This window comes from Panicum hallii, chromosome 6 (assembly GCF_002211085.1).
Source record: "Panicum hallii strain FIL2 chromosome 6, PHallii_v3.1, whole genome shotgun sequence".
NCBI lineage: Eukaryota > Viridiplantae > Streptophyta > Magnoliopsida > Poales > Poaceae > Panicum > Panicum hallii.
The window spans coordinates 18,366,772-18,388,169 of record NC_038047.1 but is presented as its reverse complement, the minus strand read 5'-3'; the positions used below and the strand labels follow the sequence as shown (position 1 = coordinate 18,388,169).

The window sequence follows — 21,398 nt, the reverse complement described above, 5'->3', positions numbered from 1 at the left end:
TATTCAATCCTACAAAATTCCTTTATTTTTCCATCGAGGGTATAAGAGCCCAATGTCCCCATTATCTTTTGAAGTTTTGATATACAAATATAATTGTCTTTACTAGATTGTTCAAAATCACATGCTAAATTGTTAAATATAAATATTATTGTATGGGTTAATTGTTTTGGTTTCTGAAGAATTTTAATTTGCGACATGCTAAATTGTAAGTTAATGAATATAAAGTCTCATTTACTAGGTTTTTGAAATTAGGTCCGTCATCTTCTTTATCAATATAAAATTATTATTTACTAAAAGTTATATATAGAATTCTTATCTATTAGAATTTTCAAAACACGTGTCGGCCACACATGTGTCTCTGTACTAGTTATTAGAAACGACTAGCATATATATTGATTAGTATATACAAATATATATTATACGTATTTTATAATAACATAATACGAGTCAGTTGAGAATTTCAGTACTCTTTTTCTATTTTACACGTCAAACGTTTAGAATTAAATGATTTCGATCCACTAACTCAGATTATCTGGATTCCAATTAATATTTCGTATCCAGAAATAAAGAAATAATTGCTTACTTAGTAATAATAGTAGCAGAAATTAACTAGGAGGCTTTTGGAACCGACAACAGCCGTAACAACTACTTCGCCGGGACACAACATGGCGCGCGGCCGCGAAAAGTCCGTGAAATGAAATCCATCCCGACCAGCTGTACGGTGCTGCGCTGTGCTGTGCTTCCAACTCTCGAAAGCAAGGAAATAGGCTAGTCGCCTAGTCCCCGATAAACGCCACGAAATCACGAAACCATCATCGTTAGCACTACCCCGCAGCAGGCGCGCACCTCCCACCCTTCCATTCCTTCCAGAACCCTCCCACTCCAAGCATCTCGAATCGCATCGCCTGAGCAGGGAGCGCGCGCACGCGCGGGCCAAGCTCGGCGGGGCGTGATGGCGGGGAACGACTGGATCAATAGCTACCTGGAGGCTATCCTCGACGCGGGCGGGGCCGCGGGGGAAATCTCGGCAGCCGCAGGTGGCGGCGGCGGGATTGAGGGGGCGTCCGGAGAGAAGCGGGACAAGTCGTCGCTGATGCTCCGGGAGCGCGGCCGGTTCAGCCCCGCGCGATACTTCGTCGAGGAGGTCATCTCCAGTTTCGACGAGACTGACCTTTACAAGACCTGGGTCCGAGTAAGTCCTTTCACCGCCTGCCGCTGTCGTCTCCAGCTGATGTCTATTCCGAGGTTTCTGGGCGCGATTTTGTTTTTGGTGTGATTGTTTTTTGGCCTATTTCTGGATGTTGGTTTCAGACATCGGCGATGAGGAGCCCTCAGGAGCGGAACACGCGGCTGGAGAACATGTCCTGGAGGATCTGGAACCTTGCCAGGAAGAAGAAGCAGGTATACAAGTGTGCTGTTAACATAAGTTGATAACGGTATTACTTGCCTTCTGCAATTTACATACCATGTTGATAATGGCATAAGTAACCAACTAACCTTTTGGGGATCGTGCTATTAACTGATTATTGAGGACTTTACTGATTTAGTATCCTACTAGTGCTGGTTGTTGACTTATTCTGTTATGTGGGTTCTGGTCGATTGGGTGGTCAGGCACTCCGGCTAACTTTTGTTGCATGTGGGAATAGATAAAACCTTTTTGTGCTGTGCCTGGATCGGCTCTTCTGGTGGATACCCACGGAGTGTGTTATGTGCTGTTTCTTGCTTGAGGTGAATTTCTTGGATGGTGCTGTTACGCAAGGGTTTGGCAGTCCGATGTTTACTTATGTGTTCTGCTGAAAGGAAGTACTTCTGGTCGTGTAGATTACCATATTCTTTAAGAAGAATAAACCAAAAACATTATGAATGTCATATAAGCTAGCTGATTTTCCTAATTTTTTCATGCAAGTTCCGATGAAGATGAATTGTTTGTTTTCTCTACTTCAGTCGATATGGGATCCTGCTGGTGTTCAAACAAAAATTTTGTTTATTTTCTTTGAGGATAGTACAAACAATATTTGAGGTTTTGGTGTTCTTACCCCTTTTTTGAAGGCAATTGGTGATTTTACCCTCAGTTTTTCAACTTTGTGATTTTACCCCTACTTTTGCAAAATGAAGGCGCCGTTTACACCTGTTTTTAACCCCGTTAGTTAGAGGCCCACAAAAAAAATTGAAACGGGTTGGAAAAGTATTCAGAGCATATCCAAAAGCTCTCCTCCTCCCTTTTCACCCCCAAACTCTCACGATTCTTGATTCCTACCCGTTTACCTAGCTACGGCAGCGGGAGCAGGCGGCGGCTGCTGGCTCGGGCTCACACGGCCTTGCGCGGCCGCCCACGTGCAGGCTCGTGCGGCCCTAGGCGCGTGTGGCACGGGCTCTCGCGGCTGCTAGGCGCAGGCTCGCGCGGTGACCCAGGCGGCGGTCTCCCAGGCACGCGAGGTGGCCTCCCCGGCGCGGGCACACATGGGGCCAGCCCGGAGCAGGCACGCGGCTGCAAGGATTTTGTCCCTGAACCTGACCACCCTGCTTTTGCCTTCGTGCCTTCCTCTCTGAATTGATTTTTGGTTGAAGCAGAGGCCTTGGCTTGGAGAGATTTCCTTTGCTTGGAAACGTTGGCAGCGGTTAGATGGGAATTGATCAGCAGCAAGTCACTGAATCCTAATCCATCGAGTGGCTGATGCATTCATTATTGTTACTACTAAGCACAACATTAGTGAATTGAATCCATTGTTATCCAAATGCTTCTAAATTTTGTCAAATAGCTTCTGGAAATTTATCCAACACTTCTAGAATATGTGAAAACTTAACAAAAAAATATGTCAAAACATGAGTATAATGCATGTACAAAGTGCTTGATCTTGATGTCAAAAGAGTGGCAAAATCGCAAAGGCCATATGTCTTTTTGCTACAGAATTAACACCGTTAACTGCGTCTAACAGAATAGGGGCAAACTGGAGCTTCGTTTTTTAAAAGTGAGGGCAAAAACGCACAAGACAAAAAGGAGGAGCAAAATCACCATTGACATTCAAAACAGGGGCAAGAACGCCAGCCCCACAATATTTTTAAGCATAATATTTGCAGGAATGTGCCAATATCCGTGGTAAATATCTGATGCAAGCATGTAAAAGCAGCACACACCATTATTCTTACCTGTGCTATAATCCTGGCTGTAATCCTACTTGAATTCTAACCACAGAATATATACATATATACATATACATACCCACGTGCTATTCTACACCCTAGGTGTAGCTACACCCAACTAATTACTGAACAAGTTTTCAGTAATAACCGCTGCGCGCGATTACTGACACCCTTTTACTGAACGTGATTCAGTAATACGGCAACTCGGTTCAGTAATTTCTGGTCAGTTTGTTCAGTAATTTCACTGCTGGGTAATACTATTCTACACCCTAGGTGTAGCTTTTATTCTACACCCAGCAGTCAAATTACTGACCGAACTGACAAAATTACTGAACCGAGTTGCCGTATTACTGAATCACGTTCAGTAAATTGTGTTTTGTAATCGCGCGTAGTGGTTATTACTGAAAATTTGTACGGTAATTAGTTGGGTGTAGCTACACCTAGGTTGTAGAATAGCACGTGATATAAAATACCTTTGTAGTGGTATACTTTTATTCTCACAGAATGTATATTTATTATTTATTATGTCTTTTTCCCATCAGATTGTGGGTTTCAGCAATTATTTTCTGTGTATTTAAATTTATTAACTACAGATTGAAGGAGAGGAAGCCTCTCGTTTGTCTAAACAACGCCTAGAACGTGAGAAAGCTCGTCAATATGCTGCTGCTGATTTCTCTGAAGATCTATCTGAAGGAGAAAAAGGAGAAAACAGTAATGAACCATCTATTCATGATGAGAGGACAAGGACGCGGATACCGAGGATTGGTTCAACTGATGCTATTGAGGCATGGGCAAGCCAGCACAAAGATAAAAAATTGTACATTGTACTGATAAGGTATGGAGCATTGGAGCTAATAGCTGCAGCTAATCTTCCTTTTTTTTCAATGTGAATGATGGTTGGAGTGACCCTATATCAAATGCTCTCAGTAGAGGCCTATAGGTTGTTCTTCTCTATATAGTTCACAAGCAAGTTTAACCGATTATAGTTCCAGACTCTACATTGGAAATGCACTATATCTCTTAGGGACGTTTGTTAGAGCTCCTCCTGCTTCTAATTCTCTATAGAAAGTGATTCTGTGACCGGAAGTGATTCAAGCTAAACTTTAAGGAGAACTTGATTTCTATGGGAAGTGAAACACAGCTTCTAGCCCCTTAGTTCATTTCAGATTACCACTTCACATAATCAGCGTAGAATCAATTCTCAGTAAAATATCATTTTGCAGAGCTTCTTTTTGGATCAGCCTGGGAGCTGCTTCCATCATTGGATGATGGCCCAATTATAGATGCTTGAAATTCAAACACCAACTATCCTAACCATAACTGATGGACATTCAAACGGTTTATGATTTTTTTCCCTTTGAGGGTAGCTTCTGTTAATTTATTGATACATCACTTTTTGTTAAGCCTTTTGTTTCCTTCCAATTTCATGCTTAACATTTTGATGCCGATCCTTTTTATCCGTCTTGTTCTTATTCATGCATACTTGTTACTTGACACCATAGTCATCATGCAGGATTTTCTCCTGGCTGAATATTTAACTAGTTGCAATTGACTTCCGTTTTGCTTTTTTGGCTGCTTAATGTTGATGAAATATGCAACCATGGATTTATCTTATGGAGTTCTGGTTATTAATCTAAGAAAGTAAACAAAAATACCAGTAGAATTTGTGACACTACTTTGATATTTTACTGTTGGAGTCCAGTTGATGTTTTTCACTTTTTCTGTTTTGTTTGTACATCATTTACATGGAAGCTTTTGTTTCCTTCCATTTGATAATTGCTTGTTTACACAGCATTCATGGCCTAATTCGCGGTGAGAATATGGAGCTGGGACGTGACTCAGATACCGGTGGTCAGGTACAATTTATCCTCGGTTTCCTTCCCACATGTTTCAGTATGTTTGTGCCTAATTGTTTAGTCTTGTTGCTAGTGGAGTATATGCCTGCCTTTCCTCTACTTGCTCCCTGCAGTTTCGAGTACGCGACAATCATGTTAAGAATTGAACTAATTTTTTCAACAACTTGCAGGTCAAATATGTTGTAGAACTTGCTAGAGCTTTAGGTTCAACACCAGGCGTATACAGAGTGGATCTACTTACAAGGCAGATTTCTGCACCTGATGTTGATTGGAGTTATGGGGAACCTACTGAGATGCTCAGTCCAATATGTTCAGAGAACTTTGGGCATGAGATGGGCGAAAGCAGTGGTGCCTACATTGTTCGTATACCATTTGGACCAAGAGATAAATATATCCCTAAAGAGCATCTGTGGCCCTACATCCAGGAATTTGTTGATGGTGCACTTGTTCACATTGTGCAGATGTCCAAGGTACTTGGAGAACAAGTTGGTAGTGGGCAACCTGTATGGCCTGTTGTTATACACGGACACTATGCTGATGCTGGTGATTCTACTGCTTTATTGTCTGGGGCACTTAATGTACCTATGGTATTCACAGGCCATTCTCTTGGCAGAGACAAGTTGGAGCAGATTTTGAAGCAAGGGCGTCAAACCAGGGATGAAATAAATGCAACCTACAAGATAATGCGCCGAATTGAGGCTGAAGAACTTTGTCTTGATGCATCTGAAATTATAATTACAAGCACCAGGCAAGAAATAGAACAACAATGGGGATTATATGATGGTTTTGATCTAACTATGGCCCGGAAACTTAGAGCAAGAATAAAACGTGGTGTGAGCTGCTTTGGTCGTTACATGCCCCGTATGATTGTATGTACATCTACATCAACTTTCAAAGATCTTCATTCTTTCTATATCAACTTTATTGATGTTTTTTTTTGTTATATTTTCAGGCAATCCCTCCTGGCATGGAGTTTAGCCATATAGCACCTCATGATGTTGATCTGGATGGTGAAGAAGGAAATGAAGATGGCTCAGCTTCACCAGATCCACCTATTTGGGCTGATGTGCGTTTCTTTCTATTCTTTTCTCCCATAAGATAGCCAGAGTGAATGAATTTGGAGATGTGACAGAGACCACTTGCTTCATTTGCTTATGACTTCTATTGAAATAATTTCAGATAATGCGCTTCTTCTCAAACCCCCGTAAGCCCATGATTCTTGCTCTTGCTCGTCCAGATCCCAAGAAGAATATCACTACTCTAGTCAAGGCATTTGGTGAACATCGTGAATTGAGAAATTTAGCAAATCTGGTATGTATGTCAATTCTTTGTATTTGCCTAGTTGTGTCCTAATTACTGATGTATGTGCTCAACGCTTTGTAATTGATTTTCCTGCAGACACTGATCATGGGCAATCGTGATGTCATTGATGAAATGTCAAGCACAAATGCAGCTGTTTTGACTTCAGTACTCAAGCTAATTGATAAATATGATCTATATGGGCAGGTGGCATATCCCAAGCACCATAAGCAATCAGAAGTTCCTGATATTTATCGTTTAGCGGCGAGAACAAAGGTAACCAAGCCTTCTATTTTTTTAATGCGTGAAATGTTTCAATATGATTTACGATCAGAGTGCTAGGGGATTCCATCTTTTCTTTGTTGAGGTTATATTATTTTATCAGAATTCACTCTTGATCATATGTTAATGACTATTTACGAAACTGCATAGGTCTACCAGTATTGGTAACTAGTTTTCAACAACACGATGGGTCGTCTAATGGATTTTGGTATTTGCTATGTAATATATTAGCTATTTGACTTGTTGATTTGCATTTTTGCTTCATAATTTCACTTTTAGCAATATACTGATTATGCTTCATCTTGTCTTAATTCTTTACTTTTACATGTTGAGCTCATGCTTAGCTTTCAATTATTTTCAGGGGGTTTTTATCAATTGTGCGTTCATTGAACCATTTGGACTTACCTTGATTGAGGTTGCTACTTCTGCATTATTTCATTTCCTTTGTCTGCATTAACAATGGTCATTTGATCATGACACCTTGTTGCTTTCCAGGCTGCTGCATATGGTTTACCAATGGTTGCCACACGAAATGGTGGGCCTGTCGACATACATCGGGTATTGATGCACAAGCCTTCTTTTTTACTATGGGAAAATTTCCTGCTCTAGTTAATGTTTTGTTATTTTGGTTTTTTGTTTCCTTGGCCCAGGTTCTTGATAATGGAATTCTTGTTGATCCCCACAATCAAAATGAAATAGCTGAAGCACTTTATAAGCTTGTATCAGATAAGCATTTGTGGGCACAATGCCGACAGAATGGTCTGGAAAACATCCATCAATTTTCATGGCCTGAACATTGCAAGAACTACTTGTCACGTGTTGGCACACTCAAACCTAGACATCCCCGCTGGCAAAAGAGTAATGATGCAACTGAAATATCTGAAGCAGATTCACCTGAAGACTCTCTGAGGGATATTCATGACATATCTCTTAACTTAAAGCTTTCCTTGGACAGTGAAAAATCAGGCAGCAAAGATGGAAATTCGAATACTGTGAGAAGACATCTTGAGGATGCAGTACAAAAGTTGTCAAGAGATGTTAGTGACAGCAGAATGGAGGTGTTAAGTGAGAATGGTAGATGGCCATCATTGCGTGGGAGGAAGCAAATCATTGTGATTGCTGTAGACTCTGTGCAAGATGCAGACTTTGTTCAGGTTATTAAAAATATTTTTGAAGCTTCAAGCAATGGGAGATTAAGTGGTTCTGTTGGTTTCATATTGTCTACGTCTAAAGCAATATTAGAGATACATGCTTTGCTAATATCTGGAGGCATAGAAACTAGTGATTTTGATGCCTTCATATGCAACAGTGGCAGTGATCTTTGTTATCCATCTTCAAGCTCTGAAGACATGCTTAGCCCTGCTGAGCTCCCATTCATGATTGACCTTGATTATCACTCCCAAATTGAATATCGCTGGGGAGGAGAAGGTTTAAGGAAGACACTAATTCGTTGGGCAGCTGAAAAAAACAATGAAAGTGGACAAAATGTAATTGTTGAGGATGAAGAATGTTCATCCACTTATTGCATTTCGTTTAAAGTGATGAATACTGAGGCTGTATGTTTCTTTAGTCCTGTTGTTCCCTCTGCCAAATTCTCCACTGATTTTTTTATGTTCCGCAGATGTTGATTCTTTATTATGTTTCACTTGTTTAGGCATCTCCTGTGAAAGAGATTAGGCGGACAATGAGAATTCAAGCCCTGCGCTGTCATGTGTTGTACAGCCATGATGGCAGCAAGCTGAATGTTATTCCTGTTTTAGCTTCTCGCTCGCAGGCTTTAAGGTCTGACTGTTACCTTAATACCTTCCTTTCTTTCCAGAAGCATGTTATTAATATTACTTTTTGAACAAAATGCTATACTACCTACGTCACCAAATATGCGTTTCCTAGAACATTTACAGTAATATCCCTTGGTTTGAACATGTAAAATGAATTCATGGTATGAATTTTTTATTTAATAGATTTCTTATAAATTCTATTCCATAATACATCATCCATAGTTTCATGATTACAATCAATGTATAATTGAAATCAGTGGTTGAGCCATCAAAGTAATATTGAAGAGTGATGTACTAAATGCTTTATATTTTGTGATTATTCCCTCCGTTTTTGAATATATGAATGTTCGCCATGTAACTAAGCTCTTGTTATCCGGGGCAAGACGTATTCCATGAAGTCTAAGAGGCCGTAGGGAATTAGTTAGCGTCATAGCTTTGGTCTGTTAGGAGTTCGGTTAGCTCGTGTTGGAGGAGTTTTAGGTTGTTAGGGACTTGGTTTGGATTATCTAGGGTTTGTTTAGATCTTGAAAGAGGGGTACGCATCGGCCTATATAAACTGAGGTCTTGTACTTTGATTATCAAGCAATAACATTAATCTCCTCCCAACTCTCTCTCCTCCCAGCTATAACAGCTCTTCTACCATTATATGTAATTAATCTCTTTCACAGAGTGGAATGCATACTGGTGAAAACTCAACTTGGTGTTATCCTTTCTTGTGACTGTCTTTTAATTGGTGCACCTGTGCTGTACATTATGATGTTTGTTTTCGGTGTTACGTGTCGTGTGAAAACTCTTAAGTCGGAGCATGGAAGAGTATAGAACATGCTAATCTATCTATTGTGCATGGACTGTTGGAGAAGTGCAGTGGTACCCCATATAAACAAAAGGGATGTAGAAACTAGAAAGTACCAAGATATCATATAGTTTATTGTTTTTCTAGTTTCACTTTAAGTAATCATTTTGCAATTCTTGATTTATGATGGAATTCTCCACTAGAAAGTGTAAAACAGCCATTTGATCAATATAGTCCTTGATGTGTTTGCAGCATAAAGTTTTAATATATTTGTTCATTTATGTTTTTGTAGGTATCTGTATATAAGATGGGGTTTAGATCTGTCAAACATGACAGTGGTTGTTGGTGAAAGTGGTGACACAGATTATGAAGTTTTAATTGGAGGTGTGCACAAGACCATCATACTCAAAGGCTCGTTCAATGCTGTTCCAAACCAAGTTCACACTGCTAGGAGCTATTCATTGCAAGATGTTGTATCCTTTGAGAAACCAGGAATTGCTTCAGTTGAGGGATATGGTCCAGACAACCTAAAATCAGCTCTACAGCAATTTGGTATATTGAAAGACTAAAATTTTGATCTTGCCAGTCAGCAGAGGAATCGAACTAAATTAGGTATGTTAAGACACACTTTTACTAATGTAGAACGATATTTCGCACCCAAGGACAATATTTGGAGTGTAAACTTGAAATACCACGTGTCATTTAGTTTTTTTGAAACTCAAAAGCAAATACAGAAGTTGATGTTTCTTTGCATGGTTTTCCTCCCAGTAGAATACATCTTTGTTTATAACTAACCAGCATAGGTATTTTAACATCCTCAGTTTCCATTGGATAAGTGAACCTCATAATTTTCATTGTGCATACATATACTCCTGGCTTGGAATGTAGGAATTGAACAGAAACTCCACTCGTCTGGTCTCAACTAAAACCAGCACTACATGCAGGAGCTATTCGTCATTTATTTGGTGTCTCATACATAGCACAGTTATTTGGTTACTTTATTACTATTATTCTTAAAAGAATTCAATTCTATAGGATCGACGAGATGAGTGGCAGGACTTCCCTATGCTATTCTACACCACCATGCCACCATGCCAGAAATAAGGGGCTTGCATTGTATGGCCCTTACTAGACATGAGAGGATTGGAGACACAAACTTGTCAGTTTCTCTGTTCCAAAACTCAAAAGATGTTATTTTGTAACAACACCGCAATAAGGCTGATGTTTACAGACATGTACAACGTGCACAACTTCATTTCAAGCTCATTTGAAATCTTAATTTTCTTAGATCAGGATTCTTTTTCGAACGCTTTGGGCTGAATGTTTCTCCGGCTTGTCTGCAATCCGTTGCTTTGCTGAGATCTGTTTGGCTGATGCGCCCCCATCTATAAGTCTGGTTTTTGGCTTTGGTTCTGGACTCCATTATGATTTCTTTTTGCCTCTTCTATTTGAACCTAGCTTGTTCGTAAACAGTAAGATTTACTCCCTGCATTCCGAAGTGTATCTAAGTCCAAGATCTAGTTTAGTGTGTGTGTGTGTGTGTGTGTGTTTGGAGGTCCCCACTCCTCCATATAGGCTAAATTTGCCTATGTGGCGCCGGCAGCGTGGGTGAGGCTGTGTCTTTTGCAATATAGCCCTCAATGGAATGTGCTAGTGCACATTTGCTAGCCCTCAATATAAGCCCCCTAGCTTCTTGCAGCCTTGCCTGCTAAATGACTGTAATGATGCTGCTTGATTAATGAAGAAGCTAAGTTCCCAAAAAAAAAAAGGAACGGGAAGCAAAAACTTATCCAGAAAATAAAAGAAGCTGAGCTCGTTGAACTCAAGCAGGCCGCTGGCGCTGCCATCTACGCGGACCTCCGCCATGATCTACGCACGGGAAGCGCGGCATCTTTGCCGCTGCTGGCGGGGTCTTGAGGAAGAGACCACGAAGGGCTGCAGGGACAGCCTAAGCCGGAGGTGACCATCGGAGATGCTAGTCGATGCGCTAGCCCGCAGCCGAAGCTCGGTATGCTGACTCCGTGCAGTGCCGTCCCACAGGGGTGGAGCAGGAATTTTGCATAGGGGGACCGGCCCAACAAATCGATATAATTTGATGGTCAACAAATAAGAATTCAGTATATATGTTTCACAAAATATTTACTACTAACTCATGTATGCACTAAGTTTTTGATATATAATAACACAAACCAAAGCAAAATAAATCTCTATCTCTATTTCTATTACTAAAAAGAACAGTTGGGGGATAATTTTTTGGTGCGACCCTCATCTTCCGGTTTCGTCATTCTGCTGCTTAGTACTGGAACCATCTGATGGATTGTTACAGCTTTCGTCATTCTGCCGCTCAGTACTAGAACCATCCAATGGATTGTTACAGCGCAGATAACGGCGACCCTAACAATCTCAGGTCGTGATGCCCCCGGAAATCGTCATTCTGCCATATCGTACGGGAGCTGTCCATTTTGCATGTAAGACGGAACGAACGATGGGTATTAGCCCCAATCCCGATGGGTATTAGCCTCAATCCCTTGGCTCTCTCAGGTGTCGTTCCGCTGTTCCGCCCTGATGCTGGCTCCTGTCAAGCTTGAGTGCCTTACGGATAGCCTAGGCTAGGGCGGGCGGATCTAGCTGCGCCGGCGCAGCCAAAGCCCCCCATCATTGGAGCTCGGAACCGGCGCAGTGACGGCCGTAACCCTCTATCCCGCTCGCCGCCCCCAACGCAACTCCAGCAGGCCCCTCCGTGTATCGTTGCCTTGACGCACCATCTCATCGTGGCACTTTGGTCCTCAACCTCGACGGCCTCCGAGGCAGGGCACGGCGTGAGAGTCTATCGTATGCCGAGATGCCTTGCCACGAGAAGTCCGAGAGGGCACTAGACTTGGAAGCGTCGGCTTCATGCTTGACGATGGACGGCGGGCGTGCTGCTCTTCCTCTTCATCGGCGACGAGGTCGACCTAGGTGGCGCGGCTGCGCGTGCGCCTGGCGGCAGGAGTGGCGTTGGCGGGCGAGGTGAAGTTGAGCTTAGCCCTAGGCCCGCAGATGTCGCGGCCTGGTGAGGTTCGAGTCGTGCTCTCCCTGGATCCTGCCTACCGGACAAGATGCCAGTGTACTTCTCTGCCTCCCAAGCCGCCCCTGAATCTCTACCGCGGCCATGGAGCCACTAGAGCTAGATCCCACCTCCCGGGCAAGATGCTAGTGTACTTCTCCGCCTCCCAGGCCGCCCCTAAATCTCTACCACGGCCATGGAGCCACTGGAGCTGCAGATCGACAGGATGGCGGCACCAAGTAAGAGCACCTCCTCGCTTCCCGCTGGACGAGATGGGAGGTGCAGTGCAGCGACGGAAGTTGTGTTCGACGAGCAGCTCGAACGAGTGCAAGTCTCTACTACTAAAAAGAACGATTGATGGATAATTTTTTGGTGCGACCCTCGTCTTCCGGATTTGTCATTCTGTCGCTTGGTACTGAAGCTGTCCGATGGATTGTTACGGCGCAAACAACAGCGACCTGTAACAATCACAAGTCGCGATGCCCCCGAAAAATCACCATTCTGCCGGTATCGAATGGGAGCCGTCCATTCTGCCGGAACGAACAATGGGTATTAGCCCCAATCCCTTGCCTCCCTCAGGTGTCGTTCCACGGTTCCGCCCCGATGCCGCTCCCGTCAAGCTCGAGTGCCTTGACGGATAGCCTAGGCTAGGGCCATCGGATCTAGCTGCGGCGGCGCAGCCAAAGCCTCCATCGTTGGAGCTCGGGACCGGCGCAGTGACGGCCGTGACCCTCTATCCCGCTCGCCGCCCCTGACGCAACTCCAGCAGGCCCCTCCGTGACTCCAGCAGGCCCCTCTGTGTATCGCTGCCTCGACGCACCATCCCATCGTGGCTCTTTGGTCCTCGATCTCGACGGCCTCCGAGGCAGGGCACGGCGCGAGAGCCTATCGTATGCCGAGACGCCCTGCCACGAGAAGTCCGGGAGGGCGCTGGACTCGGAAACGTTGGCTTCATGCTTGATGACGGACGGTGGGCGAGCTGCTCTTCCTCTTCATTAGCGACAAGGTCGACCTAGGTGGCGCGGCCACGTGTGCGCCCGGCTGCAGGAGCGGCGTCAGTGGGCGAGGGGAAGTTGAGCTTGGCCCTGGGCCCGCGGATGTCGCGCCTGGCGAGGTTCGAGTTGTGCTCTCCCTGGATCCCGCCTCCCGGACAGGATGCCAGTGTACTTCTCCGCCTCCCAGGCCGCCCCTCAATCTCTACCGCGGCCATGGAGCCACTAGAGCTACAGATCGATGGGATGGCGTCGCCAAGTAAGAGCACCTCGAGAGGTGCAGTGCAGCGACAGAAGGTGTGTTCGACGAGTGGCTCGAACAGGTGCAAGTCGAGGCCACGGTGGCGCGAGCAGCAGCTCCAGCCACAGCCTCCTTCGCCTGCGCCATCCCTCCTACTCCAGTTCTGCAATTGCCGGAGCCTCCACTGCCTGCAAGGTGTTCGACAAAATGCCAAGCTTCCAGACGCACAGCAACTTTAATTTATGAAGGTACCTCTTCTACTCCTGTTCTGCAAATAACGTCAAGTAAAGTTCAGTAAGAGATGGAGTTCTGTGTCTTGTAACGAGAGCAGTTTCTCAATGTAAATTAATTTTAGGATTTCCATGGGTAACCCATCTGACCAAGATATCACCATGACGTTCTTCCACTGTGGCCATTCATTTTATGGTAGCATAATTCATCTAATCACACCAGCCACTTCATCTGTTGCAACACATAAGTTGTGTGAACAATCACGCTGGTAATTTTTTCCATGCTTCTATCCTAGAGGTAATGGTGTTACTATTAATTGCATAGCTCAGTTTTTTTTCATATTTTATATTGCAATGAAGCTTTGTTCATCTTGACAGAACATTGACTTGAAACCATTGTAGTTTTAATTTTCAAGATAGAAGGATAGAGAGCATAGTTTGAATAATTTTAGTGTGCTTCCTGGAGGCAATCAAAAGAAATTGACGATATATACAAGCTAATATTATTTACCTTCGGATTTAGTAGCCACTTATTATCCAACTGTACATTCAGTATTAGAATGACTTGCTAATAGCTCATAGCTTCAGATTATCAGGGTTTTTTAATGCTTGGTACAGTTCTAGATTATGGCAGTTCTTGCCTTGCGGTTGAGCTTATGCAACCAATTTTTTGCTCTAATTAATAGTTACATCTTCCAGCATTCAAAAAGCAGAGGGGGGGGGGGGGGGGCGAAAAAGCTAAGATGCTCGATCATCTTGCACATTGTGCAGAGGGTGCCAACTTCTCTGGTTTTTGTAATTTTTAAAGAGTTAAATACATCATTAGTACATAAACTTCGCAAGAGGGTGCGCTTAGATACATCATCTCTAGTCGCTTATTTAGGAGCAACAACTTGGCAGGTGTGTGCAGATAGATCACCGTGATGACACATGGGAAAAAAATTGCCATGTAGGCAGCTCACATGTACATTTGGATCGGATCTTACGTGTACAACGGTGCATACAACAGCAACGAGAGGTGGAAGGACTATAGCTAGAGGTGGTAGAGGGCAAAAAGGCAGTATAGGGAAAGGGAGAGATAACCAGGAGTTGGCAGCTTCCAAGCCAGGGAGAGGGGGGGCAAAAGACCAGGGGGCAAAGGAGGCAGAGGAGGTGTAAGATCAAGGGGAAGAGGTGGCAGAGTTTCCAATGAGCACATCAATCTCAATCAAAATACTGGTGGCCACACTAATCTCAATGAAGTTCATGAAAATCACAGTAATAATATTGATCAAGGTCCTGAGGAAATTAGAGTAACACAGACTGCACCGGAAGCTAGCCAACGTTGTTACATTTAGCTCGATGAAGATGCGATGGATTACTTTGCTATTTTGCTACAATGTGTGTTATTAAGCCCTGCCAAATTATCCTTCATATGCTCATGGAAGAAGTCAAATTTTTGTCCTTCTAGAGATCAAAGTGCTATAAATTCTGAAATTGTATCCCCAGCCATCACCGTACTCCTAATTGCAAAGGAAAAGAAGAATCACATCTCAACTTGAAAATCACCAAGACATAGGGCTACGGATCAACTTAATTGAGTCCAAACAAAAAAGCAGCAAATAAATTAGGGATGTATCTGCATTAGTGCTAAAACATGGGGTTTTGTACATGTGAGCTGCCTACATGAAAATTTTTTGCCCATGTGTTGTCTCGGTGATCTATCTGCATGCACCTGCCAAGTTGTTGCTCCTAAATAAGCGATTAGAGAGATGATGTATCTAAGCGCACCCTCTTGGTAAGTTTATGTACTAATGATGCATTTAACTCTTTTTTAAATCAGTAGCAGCTTAGACATTACACTTATCACAAATATTTTGCCTGACAGCAAAGGAAATTCAAGTTTAAATAATCATGTATAAGTATCCTAGTTTTTGGATTTAATCTCACCAGTCACAAGCAGGTTAGATATGGTCTATGATATTTAATTAGAATCTTGTGCAGAGGATGCCAGCTTCTCTATTTTTCTTATTTTTTAAATCGGTAGCAGCTTAGAGATGGCTCTGTTATTTTTATGCATCGCAAGGATGAGCAATGCAGTAAGAACTATTTGGTGTTAAGCTTCAATTTTTCATGTTTAAACTATTCTTTCACTCACCTGGTATGGATTTACTGGTCACTTGATTCTATATTATGTTAACCGCTCCTAAAATGGCTTCTCCTCCGTTTCTGGCAATCCAATTGATGCTTGTCAATACTCATTTACAATTCCTAAATAGATTATCTGGTAGGCAATACCAATATACATGGTTCCTGATCCGTTATTCGGTTCAGCGTTAATATAAAGGCTACAAACTTGCTGATTGTTGTTCTGTTCAGCGTCAAAAATAGAAGCTAGAATGACTGTACTTGCCTGCTTGATCATAATTTGCTAGCTAGCATATGTTATAAAGTAATGCTTTACATGAAGTGTATGGAATGAAAGTAGCAACAGTTTGCACACGTAATATTCACTCAGTTGTCTTCTGTGTCTATTTATACTCTTAACCAAGAAACATTGTATTTGCAGGGTCAGAAAAGAACATCTGCAGTTGGTTTTGGTGCCTTATTTCACAACTATCTTTTTTTATCTTATTTATTTTTACTTGGATCTTTCTGGTGGATTATGTTCTAATAAATTTTGCCGTTGTTTGGTATAAATATTCCACTTTCAAGGCAACTAGTCGGTTTTGCCATAGCTCCTACTTCCTACTCTATATGGGGCAAAAGTTGCAGGTACCGAAAGGCCATGATCCTTCCATCATCAATCATCTCACTATTTCCTGGTGCTTCATCAACATCAATATTGTACACCCATATAGTGTTTTTGCATCTCAAGATACTGGGTTTTCTTGCATTTCTCCTTATGCTGTTTTCAAATATCATATTTGTGGCAGAACTGCTATTTGGTGACAGAGGATGGATGAACAATCTGAAAGGATATACTAAATGATGTTCAAAACTCAGGAGGATTGATCTTGGAATATATGATCACATATGAGGAAGTTGCCTGCCTGAATTAGCAATGTGATTTGTTTTTGCCACATGTGAGATTGGCATGGGTAATTCTTGAAAATACTAGGAAGAATAAAAGCTCATACTATGCTCTCCTACAAAGTGATCTTTTACAATCAAGCTGTAATTTGCTAAGATAAGTGTTACTGTGAATTCTATGTTGGTCATTGTAGTGAATTATATTTGGAATGCTAGAAGTTGACTCTCGCTTAGGCTCTAAGATGTTGTATGAACTATAATTTGTACTTTTGTTTGAGGCAAAGTGTATGCTGCTATTGGGATATGCCATTATAAATATTTTCGTACGATGAGACTGATGTCACTAAAGAAATTTATTTTTACCCGTAGCAACGTATGGGCACAAACCTATTTAATAAAAAAACTGAATGATTTAGCGTACACAGACCATCGAGCCATCAAAGCATCGTGCGATAGGGCGATAGGGTTAGGAATATGGGGATACTAAGGGCTAAGGGCAGCGAGAAAAAGTGACGATACCAACAAGGGGAACGGGATCGTTAGTGCATTCTTGAACAAAACAAAAGGTGGCCCTCACAGCGCCATGGTGAGGCCTATATAAATAAAAGTTGGTCGTTCTGGTCAATTTGCACCAAAATTACGACGTGTATTAATATTGTGATAAGCATTAGATTGTTTGTTGTACATGTAAACGTGATACAGGTCCTAGTTTTCAAGAGTTAGTTAGGAGGTTAATCGTGCTCTGTAACTTGTATAAACTCCTACACTGATCAATACAACAGCTGCATTGAATTATTTGCCTCAAAGAGAGGTAAAAAGGTTTTTGCTGCATTTTTGGGTTGGGGTGGGGGGGGGGGGGGGGGGGGGGGGCACGGCCCCTGCTTGGCTGCGCCACTGCCGTCGCATAGGCATAGCTCGACTTTGGTTTGAGCTCCGCCAGCGCATGCGCTGCCTCTCAAGCAACAAGCTCTGGTGCCGCCGCATCAAGCTCAAGCTAGGCATAATTAAGCTCCGATGCCGACGAATCGATCTCAAGCACGGCCACCGCGGCTGCAAGTTGAGCTCGGCGAGTGCTGGGCACCCGTTATGCCTGGGTGCCTTGCCAAGATATACTGCATGTATGGCATGAGGTGCGGCGGCGACGGCTTGGAGTGAGGGGGTAGAGCACTAGAGAGGGAAATGGATGGGAGGAGGGAGGCATGTGATGGAGGAAGCTCGACCGCCGCACGCCGAAGGCGGAGCTCCGACCTCCTTGAGCGGTAAAATCGCGAATAGGAAGGTGTGCTGAATCAATTGGCTGGTCCACTCAAGCCTTGTGCAGGCTGCATAATCCAGAAACGAGACTCAATCTCGTTTCCCACAATGCAGGCTGGGCTCCTGATTTTCATTGTCTAAGCCAGGCTAAGAGGGCTGTACAGGCTTCCAAACATGTGCAGCCTACACTACATAAGCCTGGATAAGCCTCAAGGCACCCAACCAATCACTTACGTATACCCTTACTGAGTAAAGTTTGATCGATTTTAGAGCAGTGAATCTCATTTGTTGTGTTTGATTCGTCCAGTGCAGGATCCAACTATTTGCAAGTTCTTCATGTTTTCGGATAAGTTTAAGAAGTGGCTTGGTGCTGGCTGTCCTGCTTATCCATATCCTAATGTCACAAGGAGCAATCCTCATAGGAAAGTTTATGTTCACAAGCATTCATGGGTTTCAGAAGGCAACAATTGAGCTGAAAGAAGGGCTTGTGGCTATGCAAGGAGATGATTGCTGAAGAAAGGTCCGGGTAGTGTGAAAGAGGATGTTGCAATGATGAAATTATTTAGCTTGGCTATGGATAGAGAGATCGGAAAACTAGTCAACATAGGTAAGCTGGTATTTGTTGACGCCAAAATTTTGCAAATATATTTATGGAAAGATAAAGGGGTCAACTGGAAGCCGATGGGGAATCTTGAGGAGAGCCGATGGTATGCCTAGGTCAAGGATGTCAGGAATTATGGTCAAAGCTGACGTGGCGCTGGTTAGAAAGGGTGCGGACTTGATCAAGGAAGGCACTGGTGTGACATTCAGGTACTTAGGATTAAAACACACTAGATGCTAGTAGAAAGTATGTATGTTTGATCTTTTGTATGTGTGCTAAGACTTGAATGCAAAGGGAAAAGGGTATTTGTGTAAATTCTAGAAAATTTAAGTCTTTTAGTGTAAAATGGGTGAGAATGGGAGGTAAAATCAAAACATATGAAAGTTGTTTTGCAAAAAATTAAGAGCTTACTTTTAAACCGCAAATAGAGGTGAAACTACCCAAAGGATGCAAGTGTAGTGTAGATTTTAAATAGGATTTCTTTAAAGTTTAAAACTTTGCTAAGTTTTAAGTTGAATTCAAATCCTTAGCTCTTTTGCAACTGAACCTTAAAGAAAAGTTGTAGATCTTACTAAACCCTCCACTTTTGCTTTTGGGAACATTTTCATTTGAGCTATGGTTTGAAAGTTAACTAGGCTTTACAGTGGAGTCCCTGCACTTTTGACAAATTGCAGCCAGGTCCTCCTTCGTCTACCTCCAATCCCCTTGCTCTGTTTTTCTCTCTGCGTCGCCTCGCCGCCTTCGCCGGCCATGTGCCGAGCCTCAGCTGCTCCTTGCGCCGCCCCTCTGCGGGCCACGTGCTGTCCAGCACCCCGCCCGCCGCTCACCCGACCGCGCTGGCCTCTCCTAGCCTCGCCATGCCGTCTGCCACCCGCTTGAGCTGCTCTCCGCCGCGCTCACCGTCGCTGCAGCCCGACCGGCGCCACCTCCTGCTTCTGGCAGCCCCCACGCGTGGCTCCCCGTCCGGTCGCCGCCCTAGTTCTTCCCGCTGGCTTCTCTCGCGCACGCCACGCTGCCCCGCCTCTGCCTGAGCTCCGCCCGCGGCCGCCACGCACGCCGTCGGCCGCCAGCACCTGCTCTCGCTCGCCGTGCCTCCTCCTTGACTTGAAGCACATCCCTGAGCTCCCAGTGCACTCCCTCTCGCCTTCACACACCCACATTTGCACTGCCTTCTTTCTCCCCGAGCTCCACGCCTCGCCGGAGCCCCGCCGCTGCCTCGGCTCAACGTCAACAGCCGCCTCCGCCATTTCCCACCCCCGATCCAGTGCTCTAGCAGCACCACAGCAACCCACTGAAGCTCACAAGCCCGCCCAATTTCGTTCTCCCACGCTAGATCGCCCGGACCACAGCGCCGGTGAGCTCGAGCTTCCGCCGCCACTCGGCCTCACCGTCGTCCCGACGATCTACTGCTTCTTAGCCCCGGCCAAGCACACCACCAGCACCACATCATCACGTGGAAGCTCTCTAGCCACTTCCCCACCGCTCTCTTGCCCTCCAGCCACCGGAACGCCATCGACGTCCCTCGGACCTCCGCCGCCCTCCTCTGTTCGTCGTCGACCCGCCGCCTCAGCCCCTCTCTTCCCCAACATCGGCCACCCCCGTGACCGCCGTGAGCTCCTGAACCTTTCCCCTCACTTGCCCCTCGCCGCCGGTGAGCCCCCTCACCGGAATTTGATAGGCACCGATCGATTTTCCTGTGTAGCCTGGCCAAGGACCCAATTGCAAGGATTTGAATCTTTCCAGGGGCCTTTCTGTAGGAAATCAGTACCCCCTCTCTAATTCAAATCAGCCAAATTGTAAAATCCATAGGAATTTGTAGAAAAATCTAAAAATTACCAAACTAGTTTTGTTGTGTTACAGAAGTTTAGCTATACAACTTTTATTAGTGGAGTTCAGTTTGAAACCTAATATTTTTTAGAGTTATTTTAAAGTTTAACAAAAGTGTATCTTGTGTGTAACTTTTGCATGTTAACTTTATTTCCTGTGAATTTTGGTGAGTAGCTTGTTTAGGGTATAAGTGATCTTGTGTGAAAAATTCACCTATAGTACTGAACCCTAGTTTGAATTAATTTAAACTTATGCAAATCAAGAAATAGTTTAAATGTATTCCAGCATGTTACTAAGGTTTTCATGCTTAGATCTTTTTACCATGTGATTTTCTGCAATAGAGTAGTCCATAGTAAATATTTTAGGAATTTACAACACTGTTTTTCTTAAGGTTTGCATTTAATTTGAAATTTGAACTTAATTCAAACACTTTAGTTTCTATTTTTAGAAAATTATGAAAAATTCACAATTAGCTCATTCACTAGAAGATTGCTTACCCACAAAAATTCAAGGCTAGAGCCTTTGTGGATTTCAAAATAAAAATCAAACTTGTTGACTTAATTCTATTAAATCAAGTAATTTGATATTGAATTAAAGTATACTTAGTGAATTTGAATTCAAATCTCCTGTTTTATGAAGTTGTATTTATCAATTGGTTGGATTGCAACTTTATCGTGAAATAAAATACTTAACTCAGGAACCACCTAATTTAAATTATTGCATATCATGTAGAGTCAGCGACACTCGATGACGGAGACTACGAGCTAGTCCCGGAAACCGAGCAAAAGATTTCTGAAGATCCTGCGAACGTCGTCGAGACTTTAACTGAAGCCCCGAACCAAAGTTCGGAAGTCTTTGACATCCCCGACCCTAGGCCCGTTCAAGAAGGCAAGCCCCGATGCATAACCTAGTATTTCAAATTACTCCATTTATACAATTTTATGCTTATATATTATATCTTGCATTAAGTTTAGGAGTTGAAATGGAACCCTAGATGCATGAATACTAGGAACCTAAGTATTGTGCCTGAGTCCGTATCGAATAGA

At 43.5% G+C, this 21,398-nt stretch overlaps 1 protein-coding gene and 1 long non-coding RNA gene across 2 annotated transcripts; both read left to right on the top strand.

Moving 5' to 3' along the window:
• Positions 1-952: 952 nt before the first annotated feature.
• Positions 953-10,492, top strand: LOC112896580 (probable sucrose-phosphate synthase 4). Its single transcript, XM_025964596.1, has 14 exons — positions 953-1,192; positions 1,312-1,401; positions 3,735-3,976; positions 4,934-4,997; positions 5,168-5,866; positions 5,950-6,063; positions 6,177-6,308; positions 6,396-6,572; positions 6,940-6,993; positions 7,074-7,136; positions 7,229-8,134; positions 8,233-8,360; positions 9,442-9,761; positions 10,185-10,492. Exons 1-13 carry the CDS (start codon positions 953-955, stop codon positions 9,716-9,718), a joined length of 3,186 nt encoding a protein of 1,061 aa, XP_025820381.1. The 3' UTR covers positions 9,719-9,761; positions 10,185-10,492.
• Positions 10,493-12,696: 2,204 nt separating this feature from the next.
• LOC112897087 lies at positions 12,697-16,996 on the top strand. Its single transcript, XR_003229583.1, has 3 exons — positions 12,697-13,676; positions 13,784-16,412; positions 16,574-16,996. It is a non-coding gene; the product is annotated as an uncharacterized LOC112897087 (long non-coding RNA).
• Positions 16,997-21,398: the final 4,402 nt, after the last annotated feature.

What these genes read in the sequence shown, in the direction of transcription:
- LOC112896580 (XM_025964596.1), top strand. Translation starts at nt 953, where the DNA reads ATGGCGGGGAACGACTGGATCAATAGCTACCTGGAGGCTATCCTCGAC. An exon ending in ACTCAGATACCGGTGGTCAG is followed by an intron (nt 4,998 to 5,167) that starts GTACAATTTATC and finishes AACAACTTGCAG; the next exon opens with GTCAAATATGTTGTAGAACT. An exon ending in TCTCGCTCGCAGGCTTTAAG is followed by an intron (nt 8,361 to 9,441) that starts GTCTGACTGTTA and finishes ATGTTTTTGTAG; the next exon opens with GTATCTGTATATAAGATGGG.